The 22,101-nt window shown below is 43.5% G+C and overlaps 1 protein-coding gene across 1 annotated transcript in view; it reads right to left on the reverse strand.

The window, feature by feature from the left end:
* Positions 1 to 16,668, reverse strand: part of LOC126178419 (translation initiation factor IF-2-like) — a 124,783-nt gene extending 108,115 nt beyond the window's left edge. The window contains exons 1-2 of the mRNA XM_049924534.1: positions 16,531 to 16,668; positions 3,918 to 4,089 (exon numbers count right to left, since the gene is read on the reverse strand). Coding sequence (XP_049780491.1) covers positions 3,918 to 4,089; positions 16,531 to 16,668 — 310 coding nt within the window. The remainder of the gene's footprint in view (positions 1 to 3,917; positions 4,090 to 16,530) is intronic.
* Positions 16,669 to 22,101: the final 5,433 nt, after the last annotated feature.

Below are 22,101 nucleotides of genomic sequence, written 5' to 3' on the forward strand. Positions count from 1 at the left end.
AAGACCTTCAGCAAGTGTGCAAGTCAAGTCTGGCCCAAATGCAAGCAGTTATTTGGCTTTGCGTTGATTGACAGAGTAGCTGGATGTCCTCGTGGAGGATATCGTACTAAATTCTGTCCAGTTGGTGCATTAGGTCGTCAAAATCCCGAGCTGGTTGGTGTTCCCTGCCCTCCAATTGGGGGAGAGATCCTGGAACTGTGCTGGCCAGGGTAGGGTTTGTCAAGCACAAAGACATGCAGCTGAAAGTCTCGGCTTGCGCAGGCTGGCGTTATCTTGCTGAAGTGTGAGCCCAGAATGGTTTACGACGAGGGGTAACAAAACGGGGCGCATAATATGATTGACGGGCTACTGTGCTGTTAGGGTACCGCGGATGACAACCCAGGGGTCCTTCTACGAAAAGAAATGGCGTACCAGACCATCGCTGCTAACTGTCAAGTCGAATGGCGGGCGATAATTAGAATGGTTTGTCTGGGGCGCCTCCAGACACATCTTTGCGGGTCATCGGGGCTCACTTCGAAACGGGACTCATCACTGAAGACAGTTCTACTCCTGTCAGTGAGATTCCAGACCGAAGGCATGTCTGGGGAAGCCCTGGGCAATGATGAAATACGAACCTGACTGTCCCCCCACCACACGGCTCGTCAGTCAGGAGAGAGTGCCACTTTTTTTTCGTAGCTGGACCCCTTGCAATGTCATCTGCGTCACCCCTACAGCACCGTGGATCGTCGACGATGTATGCGCCCCGTTTTGTTGCCCAGCATGACAAACCACTCTGGGCTTACATTTCAGAAAGAAAATGCCCGCACACACATGGCGAGAGTGTCTACTGCTTGTCTTCGTGCTCACCAAACCCTACCCTTTGCCAGAAAGGTCCCCAGATCTCTCCCCAACTGAGAACGTTTCCAAAATTATGGTCAGGGCCCTCCAACCGTCTTGGGATTTTGACGGTCTAACGCGCCACTTGGAGAGAATATGGCACGATGTCGCCCACGAGGACGTCCATCAACTGTATGAATCAGTGCCAAGCCGAATAACTGCTTGCATAAGAGCCGGAGAAGGACCAACACTTTATTGACTTGCTCAATTCGTCAAACTCTTTCTCTTTTATGACTCATTCAATTTTTTTCTGAAATTGTAATCATTTGTTTGTCTGTCATGTGCATCACATCTACCGATTTTCGTCCTATTCGGATAATTCATGCTTGGTGCGTCGCTTTTGCCTTCTTAGTGTGTTTCAGCTAGACCTCTTAGCAACAAATAATCCTGAGTTAATGACGAGGATCAAAACGGATACAGGGATTAGTGAACACAGGATTGCCGTAGCGAGATGGAATATTGTAACCCCCAAATCCTCCAAAAATAAACGAAAAACATACCTATTCAAAAATGCAGATAAAAATTCACTTGACGCCTTCCTGAGAGACAATCTCCACTCCTTCCAAATTAATGGCTCTGAACCCTATGGGACTTAACATCTGAGGTCATCAGTCCCCTAGAACTTAGAACTACTTAAACCTAACTAACCTAAGGACATCACACACATCCATGCCCGAGGCAGGATTCGAACCTGTGACCGTAGCGTCCAAATTAATAATACAAGTGTAGGCCAGATGTGGCTTGAATTCAAAGAAACAGTATTGGCAGCAATTGAGAGATTTATACCAAATAAATTAACAAACGACGGAGCTGATCCTCCTTGGCACACGAAACGGGTCAGAACACTGTTGTAGAAACAACGAAACATACATGCCAAATTTAAACATATGCAAAATCCCCAAGATTGGCGATCTTTTACAGAAGTTCGAAATTTAGCTCGGACTTCATGCGAGATGCCGCAACGTAACTTTGTCTCGAAATCTGGCAGAAAATCCAAAGATATTTTCGTTGTATATAAAGTACGCTAGCGGAAAGAAACAGTCAATGCCTTCTCTGCGCGATAGCAATGGAGATACTATCGAAGACAGTGCTGCCAAAGCAGAGTTACTAAGCACAGCCTTCCGAAATGCCTTCTCAAAAGAAGACGAAGTAAATATTCCACAATTCGAATCAAGAACAGCTGCGAACATGAGTAACGTAGAAGATTATATCCTCGGAGTAGTAAAGCAACTTACATCACTTAATAAAAGCGATTCTTCTGGTCCAGACTGTATACCAATTAGGTTCCTTTCAAAGTATGCTGATGCGTTAGCTCCATACATAGCAATCATCTACAACCGTTCATTCGACGAAAGATCCGTACCCAAAGACTGGAAAGTTGCACAGGTCACACCAATATTCAAGCAAGGTAGTAGGAGTAATCCACTTAATTACAGGTCCATATCATTAACGCAGCAGGATTCTGGAACATATATTGTGTTCGAACATTATGAATTACCTCGAAGAAAACGCTCTATTGACACATAGTGATCATGGGTTTAGAAAACATCGTTCTTGTGAAACACAACTAGCTCTTTATTCGCATGAAGTGTTGAGTGCTATTGACAAGGGATTTTAGATCGATTCCGTATTTATGGATTTCCGGAAGGCTTTTGACACTGTATCACACAAGCGGCTTGTAGTGAAATTGCGTACTTATGGAATATCGTCTCAGTTATGTGACTCTATTTGTGACATCGTGTCAGAGAGGTCACAGTTAGTGGTAACTGACGGAAAGTCATCGAGTAAAACAGAAGTGATTTCTGGCGTTCCCCAAGGTAGTGTTATAGGCCCTTTGCTGTTCCTTATCCGTATAAAGGGTTTGGGAGACAATCTGATCATACGTCTTAGGTTTTTTTTTGCAGATGACGCTGCCGTTTATCGACTAATAAAGTTATCAGAAGATGAAAACAAATTGCAAAACCATTTAGAAAAGATATCAATGGTGCGAGAATTGGCAGTTGACCCTAAATAACGAAAAGTGTGACTTCATCCACATGAGTGCTGTAAGGAATCCGTTAAACTTTGGTTACTCGATAAATAAGTCAAATGTAAAGGCCGTAAATTGAAGTAACTACCTAAGAATTACAATACGAACAACTTAAATTGGAAGGAACGAAAAGAAAAAGTTGTGGGGAAGGCTAACCAAAGACTGCGTTTTATCGGCAGGATACTTACAAAATGTAACAGATCTACTAAGGAGACTGTCTACACTACGATTGTCCATCCTCCTTTAGTATACTGCTTCACGGTGTGGTATCCTTACCAGATAGGACTGACGGAGTACGTCGAAAAAGTTCAAAGAAGGGCAGCACGTTTTGTATAATCGCGAAATATGGAAGAGAGTGTCTCTGAAGTGATGCAGGATTTGGGCTGGACTTCATTAAAACAAAGGCGTTTTTCGTTGCGATGGAATCTTCTCATAAAGTAGAAATCACCAACTTTCTCCTCCGAATAAGAAAATATTTTGTTGACAGAGACTTACATAGGGAGAAACGATCACCACGATAAAATAAGGGAAATCAGAGCTCGTACGGAAAGATGCAGGTGTTCTTTCTTCCTGCGCGCTGTACAAGATTGGAAAAATAGATAACTGTGAAGGTGGTTCGATGAACCCTCTGCCAGGCACTTAAATGTGATTTGCAAAGTATCCATGTAGATGTAGATAGATATAGGAGGAAGATTTCTGAAACATGTAGTACAATGAATAGAGGAAACCAATTCGCTAGTTAAGGTCTAAGGTTTTGTTAGTGGTCAACTCGGATGACATTATCGTTACCACAGCACTTACGGAGATACTGCTTGCTGCAGTGGCAACATTCCTGAATGTCAGTAATGGCTATTACTGCATCAGATACAGACAAAGATTTATGTTGTAAAAAACGAGGATGATAGAGGTTAGAACGGGGTCACCTTAAAGTAGCGACAGAAGCAGCGTTAGAAAATTAGAGATAACTGAATGAGAGTATTGTCGTCACCGCAAAGTTAAGCGCACGACCTACGCTGCACCGCCGTCCGAGAGGAGCGTGGGAAGGTGCCCACCACCGGCAGCAGACAATGGTGTCGGCCGCGGAGCGGTGTGAGTGGGAGGGTAATTCGGGCGGCGGGCGGCAGGGCGTGGCCGCGGCGGGGACCTTGTGAAGGTTGATTGTAATACAATGGGCGCGGCCGCAGCTGCGAACAATGCCGGCATTTGCACCTGCCGCGGGTCCTCGCCCTGCCTGCGGGACGCCGCCTAGTGCGATCCACCAACGTCCGGTAGACTCACCAGGTTTTACGCAAAACACTACCTAAATGAGGCAGGCGCCAATCGCGAGGTGTTTTGGTTCCATCCTAATACGATACTCGTAGATGGAGGGTGGTGTTCATCCGGCTTCTGTCTAATATGCTTCAGACCGCCACGACTTCCTCTCCGATCGTTCTTTTTAGTCTTTTGAGCGCGATTCTTTTGTAAAGAGGTAAATGTAACTTTAACACCACTCAAGTACTAGGAACTGTTGTGACTGGCCAATATTGCCTACAAGCAACACCGACTCAAAGGAAGGCCTCGGCGTTTGTTGGTGACGTCACGTCAGCTAGGCACGGCGAACGCCTGGTCTGTTGCAGGCATACTCGTAATGGTGGTGTGTACCTCTCTGACACAGGAAAATGTGAACTATTGGCGGTAGTTCATCAACACACATTGTTCTGAGAGATTTCTGCAATCAATTGATTGTGCAATTCATTACACTTCTTAACAAATAGTGTACTCCTGAATTTAAATTTCCACCTGTTTTAAGGATCGACATACAAAAACAACTTCATGGTCCAGCAGCAACAGAATTCGTGCTTCTTTACCTTATTTGTAAATCTGAGGAAGTTACGCTTGTACTGGGTTGCCTTTACAAGAAGCTGTGAACATGTTGGTGCTCTTCTTTAGGTATCTTGGTTGACTATGGGGTGAGGAGCACTGAATGTTAATGAAATATCTTGCGACTGTCCGCATTGGGGGAGAGGGTGGGGGACAGAAGAAGAGGCAAAAGAGAGATACTTGTTTCATCAAATAAAATTTTGCTATCTTATAAAGTTTCTCCTTTCAGTTACAATAGGGGAATATTTGTCTTTCCTAATGTGCATGTTTAAAAAAGTTTAAGCTCAGCAGTATTTTCGATGTATGAAGCTGTTTTGTTTCCTGTTTAGAATTCCTTTCGTTGAAAACGACTGTAATCTAATGACTGGCAACAGTTGGACATTTACACATGTAAATTAGTTCACATTTCTAGTGACGATTTCAAACGAAAATAAATAAATAAAAGAAACGAGTTCATTGTAAGGTGGTTGGGGTAAGTTTCGATAACAAAATGGATCAAGTAAATATAGTTACTTGAATATAAAATTTCCGAAGCTTGCAATGGGGCAAAGCATCTTCTCATATTGATCCACGTTTGTTTCGACAGGATTCAGTAATACAGAACTATGATCTTCATGTGTAGCTTTACGATAGTAAGAAAATCTTTCATCTAAATAAAACTGCAGAATCCAAAACCATACCAAACATTTTGTCCAAAAATAAGAGATTTATAGTGATAAGCACGCCCAGGCGTTTCTGCCCACAACAGACCAGGCGTTCGCCGTGCCTAGCTGACGTGACGTCACCAGCAAGCGCCGAGGCCTTCCTTTGAGTCGGTGTTGCTACAAGGCAGTACAAAGAAGCGATCTGTGATCGTAGGACATGTGAAGAGCTTGTCGCCATTCCTTCCAGCCGTTATTGTCAGTAGATGAATCCGGAAGATGCCGCTGCGTCTTTATTGAAGCAGCTCTTCATTTGGCCTCTCCAGGCTGAGAGCACCCCATGTCCCTACCTCAGAGTATCCCGACGAGGTACCGGGAATCGAGCCCTGGTCCTCCCGCATCGAAAGCTAACTATTCGGCCGGCAGTTCTATCCTAAAATTCTCCGTTTGACTCGTCTGTCACTTGTGTGCTTCTGAATTAAGAGGTTTGAGACTTAGAGTCAAACGTTAATGCTGTACTGCCTATTGACACATACGCATAAACGTTTCATTCAGGTTAGTGTTTTTAAATTTTCACTCTGAAGTTTTGACATCCCCAGCCTGTGGCACATTACTTTACCTGTCAAACTTTCGACACGGGAAGATGTGCGAGGGACTTTTTCTCGAAGTGTCGCTATAGTGCATCCTTTACACTGACGTGACACAAGTCATGGGAAAACGGTACGCAGAGAGCGGTAGTATCGCGTACTCAAGGTATAAAAAGGGCAGTGCATTGGCGGAACTACCTTTTGTACTGTGAAAAAGGTTTCCGACGTGATTATGACCGCATGACGCCATTTAACAGGCTTTGAACGCCGAATTGTAGTTGGAGCTAGACTAACGAAGCACTCCATTTCGGAAATCGTTAGGGAATTCAATATTCCGAAATCCACAGTGTTAACAGTGTGTCGAGAATAATAAATTTCAGGCATTACCTCTCACCACGGGCAACGCAGCGACACTTCGAGGCAAAAGTCCTTCGCATATCTTCCCGTGTCGTGAGTTTGACAGGTAAAGTAATATCCGACAGGCCGAGGAAGTCAAAACTCCAGAGTAAAAATTTAAAAACACTAACCTGAATGAAACGTTTATGTGTATGTGTCAATAGGCAGTACTGCACTAGCGCCGGCCGAAGTGGCCGTGTGGTTCTAGGCGCTGCAGTCTGGAACCGCGAGACCGCTACGGTCGCAGGTTCGAATCCTGCCTCGGGCATGGATGTGTGTGATGTCCTTAGAGTAGTTAGGTTAAGGTAGTTCTAAGTTCTAGGGGACTAATGACCTCAGAAGTTGAGTCCCATAGTGCTCAGAGCCATTTGAACCATTTTTACTGCACTAGCGTTTGACTCTGTCTCTAACCTCTTAGTTCAGAAGCATACAGGTGACAGACAAGTCAAATGGAGAATTTTAGGATTGAACTGCCGGCCGAATAGTTAGCGTCTCTGCTTTCGATACGGAAGGACCAGGGCTCGATTCACGGTACATCGCAGGCTTATTCTGAGGTAGGGACATGGGGTGCTCTCAGTCTGGAGACGCCAAATGAAGAGCTGCTTCAATAAAGACGCAGCGGCATCTTCCGGATTCATCTAGTGGCAATAACGGCTGGAAGGAATGGCGACAAGCTTTTCACATGTCCTTCGATCACAGATCGCTTCTTTGTACTGTCTTGCAGGCAATAGTGGCCAGTCGGAACAGGTCCTAGTATGTGAATGGTGTTTACGTTACGTTTACCTCTTTACAGAATAATCGCACTCAAAAGACTAAAAAAAAAAGAATCGGAGAGCAAGTCGTGGCGATCTGAAGCATATTAGACAGAAGCCGGATGAACACCACCCTATAGAAAAAAAAACCATGTAATAATTTTTATTAGCATGGAACCAAAACGTATCCATTAGGACAGCGCGTCGAATTCTGGCGTTAGTGTATTATGGCAGTAGACGACCGATGTGACCGCCTTTGTTAACAGCATCTCATCGCCTGCAGCGCCTCTCCTGACTTCGAGACCGTATTGGCTGGACACTATACGACTTGAAAACCTTGGCCTCCTTAGAAGAGTCACAGTTTCATTTACTAACATCTGATGGTGGGGTTCGTGTATGGCGTGAACCTCACGAAGCCCTAGAGCCAAGTTGTCAGCAAAGCTCTGTGCAAGCTGGTGGTATGAAATGATGGTATGGCAATGTTAACCGGGATGTTTCAGTCGGGTTCGGCCGGTAGGTGCATATCTTATTTCAATCGGCACCATATTGGGCGACGATGAGAATGAAATGATGATGACGGCAACACAACACTCAGTTCCCGGATGCACAAAATCGCTAACCCCGCCGGGAATCGAACCCGGGCCCAGTGTATGGGAGGCAAGCACGTTTCCACCCAGCTAAGAAGGTGGACAAGCTGGTGGTGTCTCATAATGATGTAGGCCGTACTTACTTGGCTTGAACTGGGGTTTCTGATCCAACTGAACCTATTATTGACTGTAAATTGTAATGTTCATCTACTCTGAGACCATTTGCAGCCACTCGTGGACTTTATATCCCGAAACAACGATGGAATTGTTATGGGTGACAATGCGTAATGTCATCAGGACCCAATTGTTCGCAATTGGTTTGAAGAACATTCTGGACAATTCGAGCGAATTATTTGGCCACCCACATCGCTCGACACGAATCCCATCGAAAATTTATGGCACGTAATCGAGAAGTCAGTTCGCGCATAAAATTCTGCGCCGGTAACAGTTCCGCAATTATGGCTGGCTAGAGAGGCAACATGGTTCAGTATTTCTGCAGGGGACTTCCATCGACTTGAGTCCAGCCGGCCGCGGTGGCCGAGCGGTTCTAGGCGCTTCAGTCTGGAACCGCCCGACTGCTATGGTCGCAGGTTCGAATCCTGCCTCGGGCATGGATGTGTGTGATGTCCTTAGGTTAGTTAGGACTGATGACCTCAGATGTTAAGTCCCACAGTGCTCAGAGCCATTTGAACCATTTTAACTTGAGTCCATGCCACGCCGAGTTGCAAAAGCAGGTCCGACATGATATTAGTAGGTATCTCGTAACTTGTATCACGTCAGTGTATAGGAGTTGCAGTGTAATAATGTTATCTGTCTGAAATTTCGGTAACTTGTAAAAACAACTGCATAATACTTTCTAAAGCGTAAGTTGTGATGTTAATCCACAGATCGGCTTACCTTAGTTCGTTGTACATCTCCACAGGACTAAAACTAAGAAAAATGAGCTGATGTACGTTAAGCCGTTAGGAAACGTTACTGTCTCCTGTATGGAAGATTAAATGTGTCGACACCCCTTCTTTTTCATATCGTGATGTATGAAAAAAATGTGAGCTCAAATAATTTGTTTCTACTGTTTCCAATTAAATTTTGTAGCAACCGTTATGTCGCTAGTGCGACACTCACCAGATTCAGTGTTTCTTGACAAGACAATGAGGGACAAATCTGGTAACTCTGAAAGTTATTTCTTTTAGCGTTTCGCGCCGCAAACGGAAAACGGCGAAGCTGAAACTTGCGTGAGTGTTTAAGGTAATAATCGGAATCCGATTGTAGTTTTACTTGGGACTTACGAATTTGAAGATTTCAAGTTACAAACCGACGAAATGAAACGTGAACCAGGGAAAATATTTTGGCGGAATTATTACTTGCGTGTGTGTACATCGAAAATCAGGCTGACAGATCGAAAGAATATCGAGTGGCTTCATTAACTATCAATACTGCAGGACGCTTCATTGATTTGGTGAAAGAAAATCATACGCTAAAATCAGAAGCATGTTCGCATTTAATAAATGCGAATAACTGAATTATTTTTAAAAAAAGGTTGGTTTTGTGTGTGTGTGTGTGTGTGTGTGTGTGTGTGTGTGTGTGTGTGTGTGTGTGTGGTCGTGTGGTGGGAGGGAGGGAGAGAGAGAGAGAGAGAGAGAGAGAGAGAGAGAGAGAGAGAGAGATTTTTAAAAATCAAAGTGGAATGTGGGTATTGCAGTCATTTGGCTGAATCGCTGTTTCGTATTAATTTACGCATTTGCACAATAAAAAAGAGACGAAGCGAGATTTTGAAACGTTTTTGCTGCGTCCGGGACGAGCAGTGAGCGATGCGAAATGGGCGGACGTTGTCGTGTGAATTAGTTGAAGAGCGATTACCGCGCGTGTGCCGGTAAGCAGACACATTTCGAAATTATTTTGATGGAACTTAACAGCAAATGGGTTTTTCTTTCGAAATTCAATTTGTTGACGACTCTACGTTCATAAAGTACTTTTCGAGAGCAGACAAACAATTTTAGACGTGCAATCAGGTTAGTTCACTGACTTCATGACGTAACGGAAAAATAAGAACTATGTACCTAAGGGAGAACGAATATTATACAGCCGGCCGGAGTGGCCGTGCGGTTCTAGGCGCTGCAGCCTGGCACCACGCGACCGCTACGGTCGCAGGTTCGAATCCTACCTCGGGCATGGATGTGTGTGATGTTCTTAGGTTAGTTAGGTTTAACTAGTTCTAAGTTCTAGGCGACTGATGACCTCAGGAGTTAAGTCGCATAGTGCTCAGAGCCATTTGAATCATTTTTGAATATTATACATGCACTGAGTACCGAGGCTTCCATAAGTGTGGCATATAGCAGCGATTAATGTGAGTTCTAAACATAGTGTCTCACACGCGACGCGAACACTTCTATATTTTTAAACAGTCAGTGCATGGACTGCTGTGACCCGTCCTTCGTCTCCTTCTTTCCCTTGATTGACGTAAGAATTTGAAGGATGTGTCGGAAGTGGTTAAGTTTTGTATCATCTGTTGTACAGCGTTGTAATTCGATGTATTTTCGTACTATAAAAGAATTATGTAAGCGTAAGCTTCCACGACCGTTAACACTGTCAAAATTCTTCTGGGCTGTTGATCGCATTGTGAATATATAAAATTGTGCGGCGTTCCGGCTGACTCGGCTCAGTCCTGAGGAAGGCCATTTGCAACAGTGATCGAAACGTGGGGCAAATTTATGTATGACAATGCGATCAACAGCCCAGAAGAGTTTTATTGAGACTAAAAGATTTAATTTAAAAAGGTGACTTGATCGCGAGACTCGGCCGGGTCGAATGTTTTCTTTGCTGGAGGACTTCGTGTTGTCCGAATCATTTCAGTCTCTCCATAGACGCTCAGTTCGCCGAGATGGCCTCAAAAAGGAAGAGTTGCACCAGGCAGCCGAATAGTCCCAGAAGGGGTCTCATTGACAGCGATACCATATGATCATGCCTTTTTCTTTGCATGCTCACCTACCACACCTAACATTCTTCATAGTATAGTTCCCATCTAACATTTGCCTGCATTTACAATTTATACTCTTTACTACTTCTTGTAGCGCGCAGTTAACTATTACTACATGCAGTATCTGATAATCCAGTAAGCTGCCTCTTTTTTTATATGTGTTCTTCATACACTTCATTCTATGTTCTTCCATTTCCTGTAACAGTTGATTCGTTCTTCACCTATGCACGTAACGCGTAACAGTCTTCTGTAACACCCCATTTCAAATGCTTGCTGTTTTTCCTTTGCCTGTTTTCTCACTGTATTTGTTTCTGTTCCATACAACGCCAGACAGATAACTCAACGCCCTAATCCTTAATTCTCTCTCAATATCTTACTTCATTTGAAGTATGGGAAATTTCCTCGTCTGCACCAGTCTAATTCTGTCAGCTTTTGTCATCTGGTTTTCTAGACTTTTTTTGCCTTTATCGCAAACAAGGTCTTTCTCAGTTAGGATGATGAACGCTTCACTGTCCCTCTCTCTGTTTTTATGATGACCTTACCCTAGCTTTGTTTATTCTTAACCCAACCAAAAAAATCTGATAAACGGTTTAAAATATGTACAAAGAAGTGAAGATATCTGTTGTAAGTAATTATCACTTACACCTTTTAGAAAAAGTTGTGTTGGTATGGTACGGGCCTAAAGGTTCGAATAGTCTGCGCTGCAGATGGTCACACAGTGACCCAAATCGATCTGAAATAAACGGTTTCTACCTTTAAGACCGATGTCGTCATTTATCCAAAATATATATCGAGAAACGTTTTTCAGTAAGTGATATAATGAAACTGTTGAATATTTTCCGGTAGTTAAAACTCTTAACTCTTATATCCACAGAGCTTCTGAAACAAGTGTGATAATTGTAAGACATCGTAAACATTTTAACGAAATTTAACAGTCCTTGAATGACACTGTACTGTGATGCAGATCACTTCAGTATTTGTCGTAGCTTGGAAATGTGTTGAATGAGAGAGCATTGTATCCTCAAGATAATAGAAATAAATTATCCAGGCCTTTCAGTAGCACAACCACATACTTTGCGAAAAAGATAATCAATATATATATATTATAAAAGTACATTATGTGTTCAAAAGTATCCGGACATCCCCAGAAGCATACGTTTTACATATTAGGTGCATTGTGCTGCCACCTACTGCCAGGTACTTCTTATCAGCGACCTCAGTACTCAATACACATCGTGAGAGAGCAGAATGGGGCGCTCCGCGGAACTCACGGACTTCGAAAGTGGTCAGGTGATTGTCAATTGTGTCATACGTTTGTAGGCGAGATTTCCACACTCCTAAACATCCCTCGGTCCACTGTTTCCGATGTGATAGTGAAGTGGAAACGTGAAGGGACACGTACAGCACAAAAGCGTACTGTTGACTGAAAGAGAGCGCCGACAATTGCAGAAGGTTATAATGTGTAATAGACAGACATCTATCCAGACCATCACACAGGAATTCCAAACTGCATCAGAATCCACTGCTAGTACTATGACAGTTAGGCGGGAGATGAGAAAACTTGTCTTTCATGGTCGAGCGGCTGCTCATAAGCCACAAATAGCCGGTAAATGCCAAACGACGCCTCGCTTGGTGTAAGGAGCGTAAACATTGGACGATTGAACAGTGGAAAAACGTTGTGTTGCGTCACTAATCACGGTACACAATGTGGCGATCCGATGGCAGGGTGTGGGTATGGCTAATGCCCGGTGAACGTCATCTCTCTCTCTGTCTCTCTCTCTGAGTACTATGGGACTTAACTTCTGAGGTCATCAGTCCCCTAGAACTTAGAACTACTTAAACCTAACTAACCTAAGGACATCACAAACATCCATGTCCGAGGCAGGATTCGAACCTGCGACCGTAGCGGTCGCGCGGTTCCAGACTGTAGCGCCTAGAACCGCTCGGCCACTCCGGCCGGCGAACGTCATCTGCCAGTGTGTGTAGTACCAACAGTAAAATTCGGAGACGGTGGCGTTACGGTGTGGTCGTGTTTTTCATGGAGGGGGCTAGCACCCCCTTTTGTTTCGCGTGGAACTATCACAGCAAAGGCCTACATTGATGTTTTAAGTACCTTCTTGCTTCACACTGTTGAAGAATAATTCGGGGATGGCGATTGCATCTTTCAACACAATCTATTATCACCTGTTCATAATGCACGGCTTGTGGCAGAGCGGTTATAAGGCAAAAACATCCCTGTAGTGGACTGGCCTTGTTCAGAGTCCTGACCTTAATCCTATAGAACACCTCTGGGATTTTTTGTAACGCCGACTTCGTGCCAGGCCTCCCCGACCGACATCGATACCTCTCCTGAGTGCAGCATTCCGTGAAGAATGGGCTGCCATTCTCCAAGAAACCTTCCAGCCCCTGACTGAACGCAAGAATGCAAAAGTGGAAGCTGTCGTCAAGGCTAAAGGTGGGCGAACACCATATTGAATTCCAGCATTACCGATGGAGGGCAGCATGAACTTGTAAGTCATTTTGAGCCAGGTGTCCGGATACTTTTGATCACATAGTATAAGTGTACAATGTGCGTGCCGCTAAAACTCAGAAACGAGTCCCGGTACGATCAAGGGAGTTATATGGTGTGTTAGCCTTCTATATCCTATCCTACAAAAAGTTTCCTATTTTTGGGTGTGCTATTGAAGATATAACGGCTGGGAAGTTTAGCACTCTAGGACATTCCAGAACATTTGAGAGTATTTGAGAGCATTCCACCACGTTCCAGAATGTTCTGGAATATTCAACAATGCTCCAGGATGTTATGGAATGTTCGAGAATAGTCTGGAACATTCGGGAATATTCCAAAGTGTTCGGCAACATCCAGGAACATCTAATATCATTGTGAAACTCTCCAATGTTGTGGAATGTTCTGGAACATTGTGGAACATCCGAAGCCTTTTTGGTATGTTCTGGAATTTGCCACTGGTTGGGCTACCCATTAGTAGGTTTATATAAATCAATACCCAACGTGGGTTCGAATGTCGATGTGTCACCAGTGATGGAGGGAGGGACCGAAAAAGTAGAGCAGTGAGTGAATAAAAACAAACAGCGAAGTATGAGCTGTCTGAGTGATACAGTGAGTGACAGTAAATCGAAAATAAAGTGTGAAAAGTATGGGCGTCGTATGCCAGTGTGTGTAGTGCCAACAGTAAAATTCGGAGGTGGTGATGTTATAGTGTGGTCTTGTTATTCATGGAGGGGACTTGCACCTTCTGAATGTTACTACAAAATTATGTCACTGTATAACACACAGTTCAGGAGGTACGACATCGTAAGTATTAAGGACAAGGCAAGTCACTTCGTGGTAACAGTGTGAATGCAAAGCAGTAAATAAATACCCGGGAAAATCTCTCTGTGCAAATTCTGACGAAGAGCATCACGGTATTCTACTTGCTTCAGTACCTTGGCATAGATACAAGGAGATGATTACTCAGCACTTTCATACTTTCCACTGTAAATATTATTAAAGCGCCATAAACTGTTTATTAAACTATGTTTATCATGTAGATAAGAACAAATCCGTCTTTTGCAACTGGATGTTTATTTTGTTTTTAACAAAACATATTTCACGTATTTATACTACGCATCATCAGTGGCCTATAAAATCATTTAATTATATTTATTTTGTTAGGATTTTGTGTCGTTATCTGGCGGCACTTTTAAATTATCGATTTATAATTACAAGTTTTCCATTCTTCACTTAGTTTTATAAATCACAATCATACAATTCTAAATAGTTGGATGACTGATACGTTCTTCCGGAAAACACTACGGAACTCTAACAAAATATGTATTGTTTCTTGAAATTACAGACCACTGATGACACCTGATATGAAAAGGCGAAAATTTTTCAGTTAAAAACAAAATAAACTTTCAGTTGCAAAAGACAGATTTGTTCTGATCTACGTCATAAACATGATTGAAGGAGCCACTAAGTAAGAACAGTTTGAGATATTGACGATATTATGACACGAAATGTGTGGGTGCTAGACTACTTATGAAACGTTTCGGAGGCCATTGTACGTGTGACAGCACGTATGTTGCTGTTTCAGAGATGAGAACCAGCCTTTTGTAGTCAAAAACAATTAAATCAGCGTCAGTGCTCAGTGTTGTGTAAAATACTGTACAGCGGGTCAGTGTTAATAGTTCAGATTCACTTTCAGTGGAAATAATACTTCTTTCACTGTCGGCTGCCCACAATTTTCGTTCTTTCCCATACTGAACAAACAAACGGTATAAGATAGTTTTTGATGTATCAAATAGTAACACAAAAAATCTTAATTAAGTGCAAGATAATGAGCACGAGGGAACATTGCTGTTGCTTTCGATTGCCGTTTTCCTCGTGCGCTATTGGATTCAACATTTGAGAGTTTTGTCGTAATTTGGTGCAAAGTACAGCGAACGCATAAAGTAAATTGTAAGACAGGTAAGTGAACAACTTACATTTACTGAGGTAATTTCCATGAGTGTCGCGCGGCTGCGATGGTGTTTCACACTAGAGTTTGATGCGATTTCTGCTTTTGTACTTCTAGAGTACTCCGAATCCCCACCTAGTTAGACGAAAGAGGAATTGAGAAAAAGTGTCGTGAGGACCTGACTGAGAAAGATTACTTTCGAGAGAAAGCTGTTCAACAACGTACGGAAACAGTATTCATGAATGTTATTGATACTCCTGCTCCTCTTTGTCTAATAGCACTGTAACAACAAAATGAGAGAGGTAAGAGTGCGAAAGGAGGTTATTGAACAATCATTCGTTTCGTGCGTCAGCAAAAAGTTAAAAATGCTCCACACTAGGGCCGAAGGTGTATTTATGTGGATAGACATAGAATGTAATATCAGGGGAGACCTGATGGGAACTCGAGTTACAGCGTCGAAATATGGTGGCAAGACGCGGGCCACAGGGAGAACATTCGATATCAACGAGATACACTGGTCAGCCAGAAGTTTATGACCACCTACTTAATAGCCGGTATGTTCACCTTTGGCACGGATAACAGCGGCGACGCGGCGTGGCATGGAAGCAGTGAGGCATTGGTAGTTCGATAGAGGGAGCTGGCACCTCATCTGCGCAAACAATTCTGGGGAGGGGAGGGGGCGATGAACTCTGACACCACGTTCAGTCATCCTCGATACGTTCGACCGGGTTCAGATCTGGCGAGTTGCGAGGTGCCGGGGCTAGCAGTGTATTTAACACTCAATTCTTCTAGAATCTACATATGTAAATGATGCTCTAACCCCCCCCCCCTCCTATTCTAACTCCGACTTTTGCTGTTGCACAAGGATAAAAAAAAAATACGCGAACTGACTCTAATGAACCCTGCCAGTGGAGTAGAAGAGAGTTTGGCACCTGCAATAATTTAATTTGATAGATAAGTTAAATAAGCGAAGGTTTCATTAACATAGTGAGGAATGATAGGGTTGCTCTACCGATTAACAGAATGAAAGTTCTGTCCAAAATAACAATATGATTTATTAAGACTAAACACAAAATAATAAACAAAAACACATGAAACATTTACAATACATCAAATTGGCTCAAATTGGATACTCAAACAAACGCTGTGAATGTGAAGTTGTCCCTAAACTCGATTGTGAGGATTATTACGGAGTGGTATGTGCAGCCAATTCCTTGCAACTCAAAAATCTTAGAGAAAACACATAGCCAACCCAACATTAATTGCTGCTACCCAAGACAGAACAAAGTTAGAAAAAGACGAACAGGCGCGCTCTGCTGAGCTCTGATCATCACCTAGGAAAATCCCTGTCTGCCGGTGCTGCAGACATACCTTACCAAACTGTCTTCTTAACTGCCAGAACACGATCTGGCGCACCAGAGGCGATGGCTGGTTGCTTCGACGTCTTCGACTGAAAGGCGAGAGCCGACTACCCACAAGAGCACCCGTACAAAACCGAACACAGAACATTCCCGCCCCCACGACAGTGGCCGTGGTTAACCGTTCCAATCAGCAACTCGAAAACCGGCGGAAAATTCCACTCCATTGCCGGAACCCTACCATTCCACCAATGGAGATTCTTGGCGCCAATTTCTGCGCCGATTTTGCTACGTCACGGAGCTATGCCCTGAGTAAGCCAATCACAGTTACGATTTTGCAGAAAGCGCGGGAATTTGCCCGCCACAACTGCCTGGGTACACAAGTCATTCCCACGCCTCGCTGGTAGCCCGCCAGAAAGTGTTTTCGCTAAGTTTCTGCGAAGTAACGGAACCTCTAGCCCAGCCGCTACTTCAGGCTCCTGCGGGCGTGCCTCTTGACAATGTCGGCGTCTGGAAAGCATTCACTCGACTCTCTCACACCCGTCGGCTTACCCTTTCAAAGTCAGCAGAGCCCGCCTGTCACCGGACCACCCGGGTGACAAGAGACGCTGCGTGGGAAGTCCGCGTGTGAAGGAATAGCAACTATCCACCGCATGCAATTAGAGAGGAGAATCGTAAGATAGAAATATGAGAGGGGGCTCATGCCACCTCTCAGAGTTGAGGGTGCAGCACATCGACTGCAACTCGCCACTGTGTTTGTGGAACTGCTGTATCACTTTTCTGGCCTTGTGACATGGCTAATTGTTGAAAAGTGCCACTGTAGTCGGGAAGCATGACTGTCATGATGGGTTCAAGTAGTTCAAATGGCTCTAAGCACTATGGGACTTAACATCTGAGGTCATCAGGCCCCTAGAGTTGGAACTCCTTAAACCTAACTAACCTAAGGACATCACACACATCCATGCCCGAGGCAGGAGTCATGAAGGGGTGTAAGTGGTTGGCCATCATGGTACCTTGAACGAGCTCCCCTGGACCCATGATCCCCGGAGCACAATGGAGCCGCCGCCAGTTTGTCTCCGTCCCGCAGTTCATGATGAAAAAGGTACCGGGATTCATTAAGCCGTGCAACGCTCTGCCACTGTGCCAACATCCAGAGCTGATGATCACGTGCCCATTTCAGTCTAACTGCCGATGCCGTGATGTTGACGTTGACACATGCATGGATCGTCGGCTTTGGAGGCACATCATTAGGCGTGTTCGGTGGACTCTGTGTTTAGACACACTTGTACTCTGCACAGCATTAAATTCGGATGTTAGTTGTGCCACATTTCGCCACCTCTTCTGTTTTACCAGTCTGCTCAGTCTACGACTTTCGACATTCGTAATGTGGGGTTGCGCCCAACAGCACGACGTCTGAGCGTAGTTTCACCTTGGTTTCGCCACTGGCTGAAGACACTCACCAGAGCACTCCTCGAACAATCGAGAAGTCCTGCAGTTTCCGAAACGCACGTGCCGAGCCTCAGAGCCCTCGCAGTGTGCCGCCGTTCTACACGTAGACAGCACGCTCACTGATACTACATGCACGCTAGTATCGCCTGGACTGGTTTATATCGATAGTAGGTCGGTGGTAATACTGTTGTGGCTGATCAGTGTAGACAGAATGTGTTTGCATTGGGAGTGCATAATCGGACAACAGAACCACCCGTCACAAAATTCACCATCTACTGTCTCCTTTACTACCGTGGTACCCTGTTCTCTTGCAACTACGCCGGAAAGATTCGCACATTTCCTGAACTTTACGTCGAAATTATTCGCGTACTGAGATTTCACAAATCATTTTAGTCATTATAGCCCCTTGAATCTCTCTGAATTACTTGCCGTCACGATACTCCTGTGTCTATCTGTACTGCGCCGAAAAGGTTATGAAGAACGAAATCGGCCTTATGCCCCAGACGACGTAGCTCAATTTCCAAACGTAAGATCCTGTTAACATAAATAAATAAATAAAAACTTAATGCTTCTCAAAGCTCAGCATCTCATAATCCATTGGAATAAAAATACAAAAAAATTAACTAAGCCTCGCATTCCCTCCCCATTCTTTTCGCGTTTTCTTTCCACTATCCAACGATTTTTTGCAACCTTCTTGCTGTCAGTTTTAAGTTGAGCTCACCGTTCGTAGAACATCTGTACGCCTGAGCGGGGCCAGAGAAAGCGGCTGAAATCTTACCAGTCGATACTAATAGATGTGTCAAAGAGGCACTACAGTAAGGAAACTGTCTCTCTGGTACATGATGCAATGAAAGACTCATAAAGTGGACTCCCACCTAGCACTAACCACTTCTCTGTTTACATCGGAGAGAAGTTTGCTTACTGAATATGCCAATAATATTCTGCGGGGCTTCTTTATAAAGAAGCTCCTCTATCGTTGACGTAATTCTGATAATATACCAGTTACCATGGAGGCTTTTGTTGCAGAATCAGAAAATTATAAAATATTATACCTTTCTGTAGAAAAAAACAGAGAGTAGATGGTGTGATAAGAAGGAATAGATATTAAGTTCATCCTTTTTTACGTGCCTTTTCCTGAGATTTGCAATTAGAGGAAACTTTCGATAGCCTTTGATTTAGTACGAGGAGCGAGGTGATTATCACACTGGACTCGCATTCGGGAGGACGACGGCTCAGATCCATGTCCGGCCATTCAGATTTAGTTTTTCCGTGAATTCTCTAAATGCCGCGATGGTGCCTTTAAAACCAGCCTTAGCTAGTGCCTCGTCTCTAATGACCTTGATTTAAACGGGACGTTAAGCCCTAATCTTCCTTCCTCCTTCCTATTAATGACCTCGTCATTGATGGAAGTTAAATCCTTGTGTTCATTCCTTTTATATTTACAGGGCATAAGAAAGAGCACCATTATTCCAGTTACAGAAAAAAGATGAGGGATGGCTGAAGCCTAAACAAAATTAGTCTTGAAAGAAGTTCTAAAATTATTCTATACAGCATTATGTTAATAACAGGCAGTTTTTCGAAAGAGGAATAATCAACTAAGTACATCTCACGAAAAATAAAACTACGCAGATAAGAGAGGGCGACGACTGTGAAGTTGAAAAGTTCAAGTATTCACGATTGTCTTCACCATGTCGCGATATACACGGAAAGAGACAACTAGAATGCATAGAATACGTAATTAAAAAGCGAATGGCACCGACAGCGTCTCGGCCGTCTCGGCTCGGACCCATAATCAAGAGTAGAATTGCAGTGAATGCAAGCATTCGCGAGACGGGTCGGACAAATCCGGTGGTACATCACAAGCCAGGGAATGTGAATTTCGTTGGCGGTGGGATGGAGAATGCGACTGAGGAGAATCTAAAAGCAAAAGGACAGATTTAGCACAGTCAATAAGACGGGCTATACTCCGCGACTGATGGCTACACGAAAATTAATTGCGGCTCTGTGTGACATGATGTGCAAGGCGTATTCCGAAAAAGTCGTTCAGTGAACAAAATAATAGCTTACTTAGAATCTAACAAGATCTGCCACTTGATTTGAGGTTTCCTTGTTTACAGAACTCAATAGTCGTTTCTAACGGAACGAACTCGACAAATGTAAAGTTAATTTCGGGAATACCCTAAGGCAGCATTAGAGGGCCGTCCTGTTCACAATGTATTTCAATTTTATATAATATTGAAATTTGGTTCTGTCTTGAGCGAACACAAATTCTTCTTGTTCTAATGCCGAAACGTTTCGGAAGAATTCGTCCGTCTTCAGTGAGTCCATTTATTCTTCGTCAAATAACATATAAAGATTTTTTGCATCATAATACATAAATGTTCTTGAGATTTTGGTTTTTTTCTGTTACAACTTTTGTTAATGTAAATATCATAATCTCAAAAAGTGTTATTATTACGATGCAACAGGCCTTTAGACGTTATTTCGCAGAGAATAAATGAAATCCGTGAAGACGGAGAAACTACTCCCAATCATGTTTGGGCATTAAAGAAAGAAAAAATTGTCATTGCTCAATGCAAAACCGCGTTTTCATAATGCTGTAAGTATTAGGGACAGTACTCAGATTTTTGTATTTTGCAGTTTAAGTGGATTTCTCTGACTAATGATTGATTGAACGTCACGTATGTTTTTTATTTGTATCTGTTTTCTGTTGGAATCGTAAAAACAACAAGAAATTTATTTTTTTCATTTTTCGGAGAACTTATATTGGCATTGACAAAAATCCAATAAAATAATTTTCAGTATTTAGTGATGCCGTCCTTTGTTGCAGTAAGAGATTATATGCGTCGGGGCATGCTCTCTATAGATGCCTTTGCACTTTCTTGGAGTTCGGAGTTGTGATGACATTCTCTGGTGAGAGTTTCAAACAAATGGTGCTTGGTCGTGATCATTTCCTTCGCAATCGCCCGTTTGGTGAGCTCACACGTTTTCTATGGGGTTCATTGCTGGTGATTTACCTGGCCAAGGCGACAATAACATTTTTTTTCAAATCGAATATAGCAAGTCACAACCACAATAAAAATTTTTGTAATTTAAGTTTATCGGTTTCGGTTTGTTTTAGACCATCTTCAGACCAACACCTTGATGGTGGATGCTGACTGTGACGGGACAGGCGCTCAGTTAGCAGTTGGGCAATTAGCGTTCGTGGACGGGAAGCGCCTGCCTCGTTTACAGTCCCTCTCATGGCGTCGGTCTGAAAGTGGTCTAAAATAACCCTAAACCACTATCCGTGCATAAAAAAAATTAAAAAATGTATTGCGGTTGTGACTGTTTAAACTCAGTTTCAAATAATAAATAAATCGCTGTACCGCAGAGAGACATGTTCTCGAAAATTATATTTTTTTTCAAACCAAGAATGCAGTAATACTTCTGGCTTTGTGGCACTGTGCCGAGCCATGTACAAAAATGTGGCCATCATCGGGGAACTATTCATTGAGCTGTGACAGTAGTTACCGGGTTGCTAGCACTCGATTGCACTAGTCTCGTTTCATTGTCCCTTCTACGATGTATAGGCACCCGATGCCTTTAGCTGTCCACAAGCGAGCCAGCATGGAATTTTCTTCTGGGCGTAGTCTAACAAAAGGACTTTTGCGAACCGGTATTTGGTATGTTGGTTCATCGGAGAAGCACACCTGTAAAACAATAGAATCAACAGTAGAAAATCGTTAATGATAAATTTAGAAATACTGTACTCGACTCCAGTCTGCAAGTCATATTTCGGAGCAGTCTAACCCATTGTAGTCGCTTCTTTTCCTAGAGTCGGAGGGCGTGGTTTTTTGATAGACCGACGACCCATCAGATTCTCTTCGACCAACCACCGCCGGATTCTCCTCTTCTAAACTTTTATACCCTCGCCTTTCATCATCGTATTCAAACGGGCAACACTCGTTTTAATATTTTCGAGGCAGGTGTCCCTGATTTTCCGATCGGTACGAGGAGTGGTGATCCTTTTCCTACCACATTTTCCTACACGGATCTGCTTCAAGAGGTTTTTTTACTGTCAATTTTAATTTTAATTCTGTTGACTACAGACTGTGAAACCCCTGCAATAGTTGCTGTATCTCCCTGGGAATGT

The sequence above is a fragment of the Schistocerca cancellata genome, chromosome 1, assembly GCF_023864275.1.
Source record: "Schistocerca cancellata isolate TAMUIC-IGC-003103 chromosome 1, iqSchCanc2.1, whole genome shotgun sequence".
Taxonomy (NCBI): Eukaryota; Metazoa; Arthropoda; class Insecta; order Orthoptera; family Acrididae; genus Schistocerca; species Schistocerca cancellata.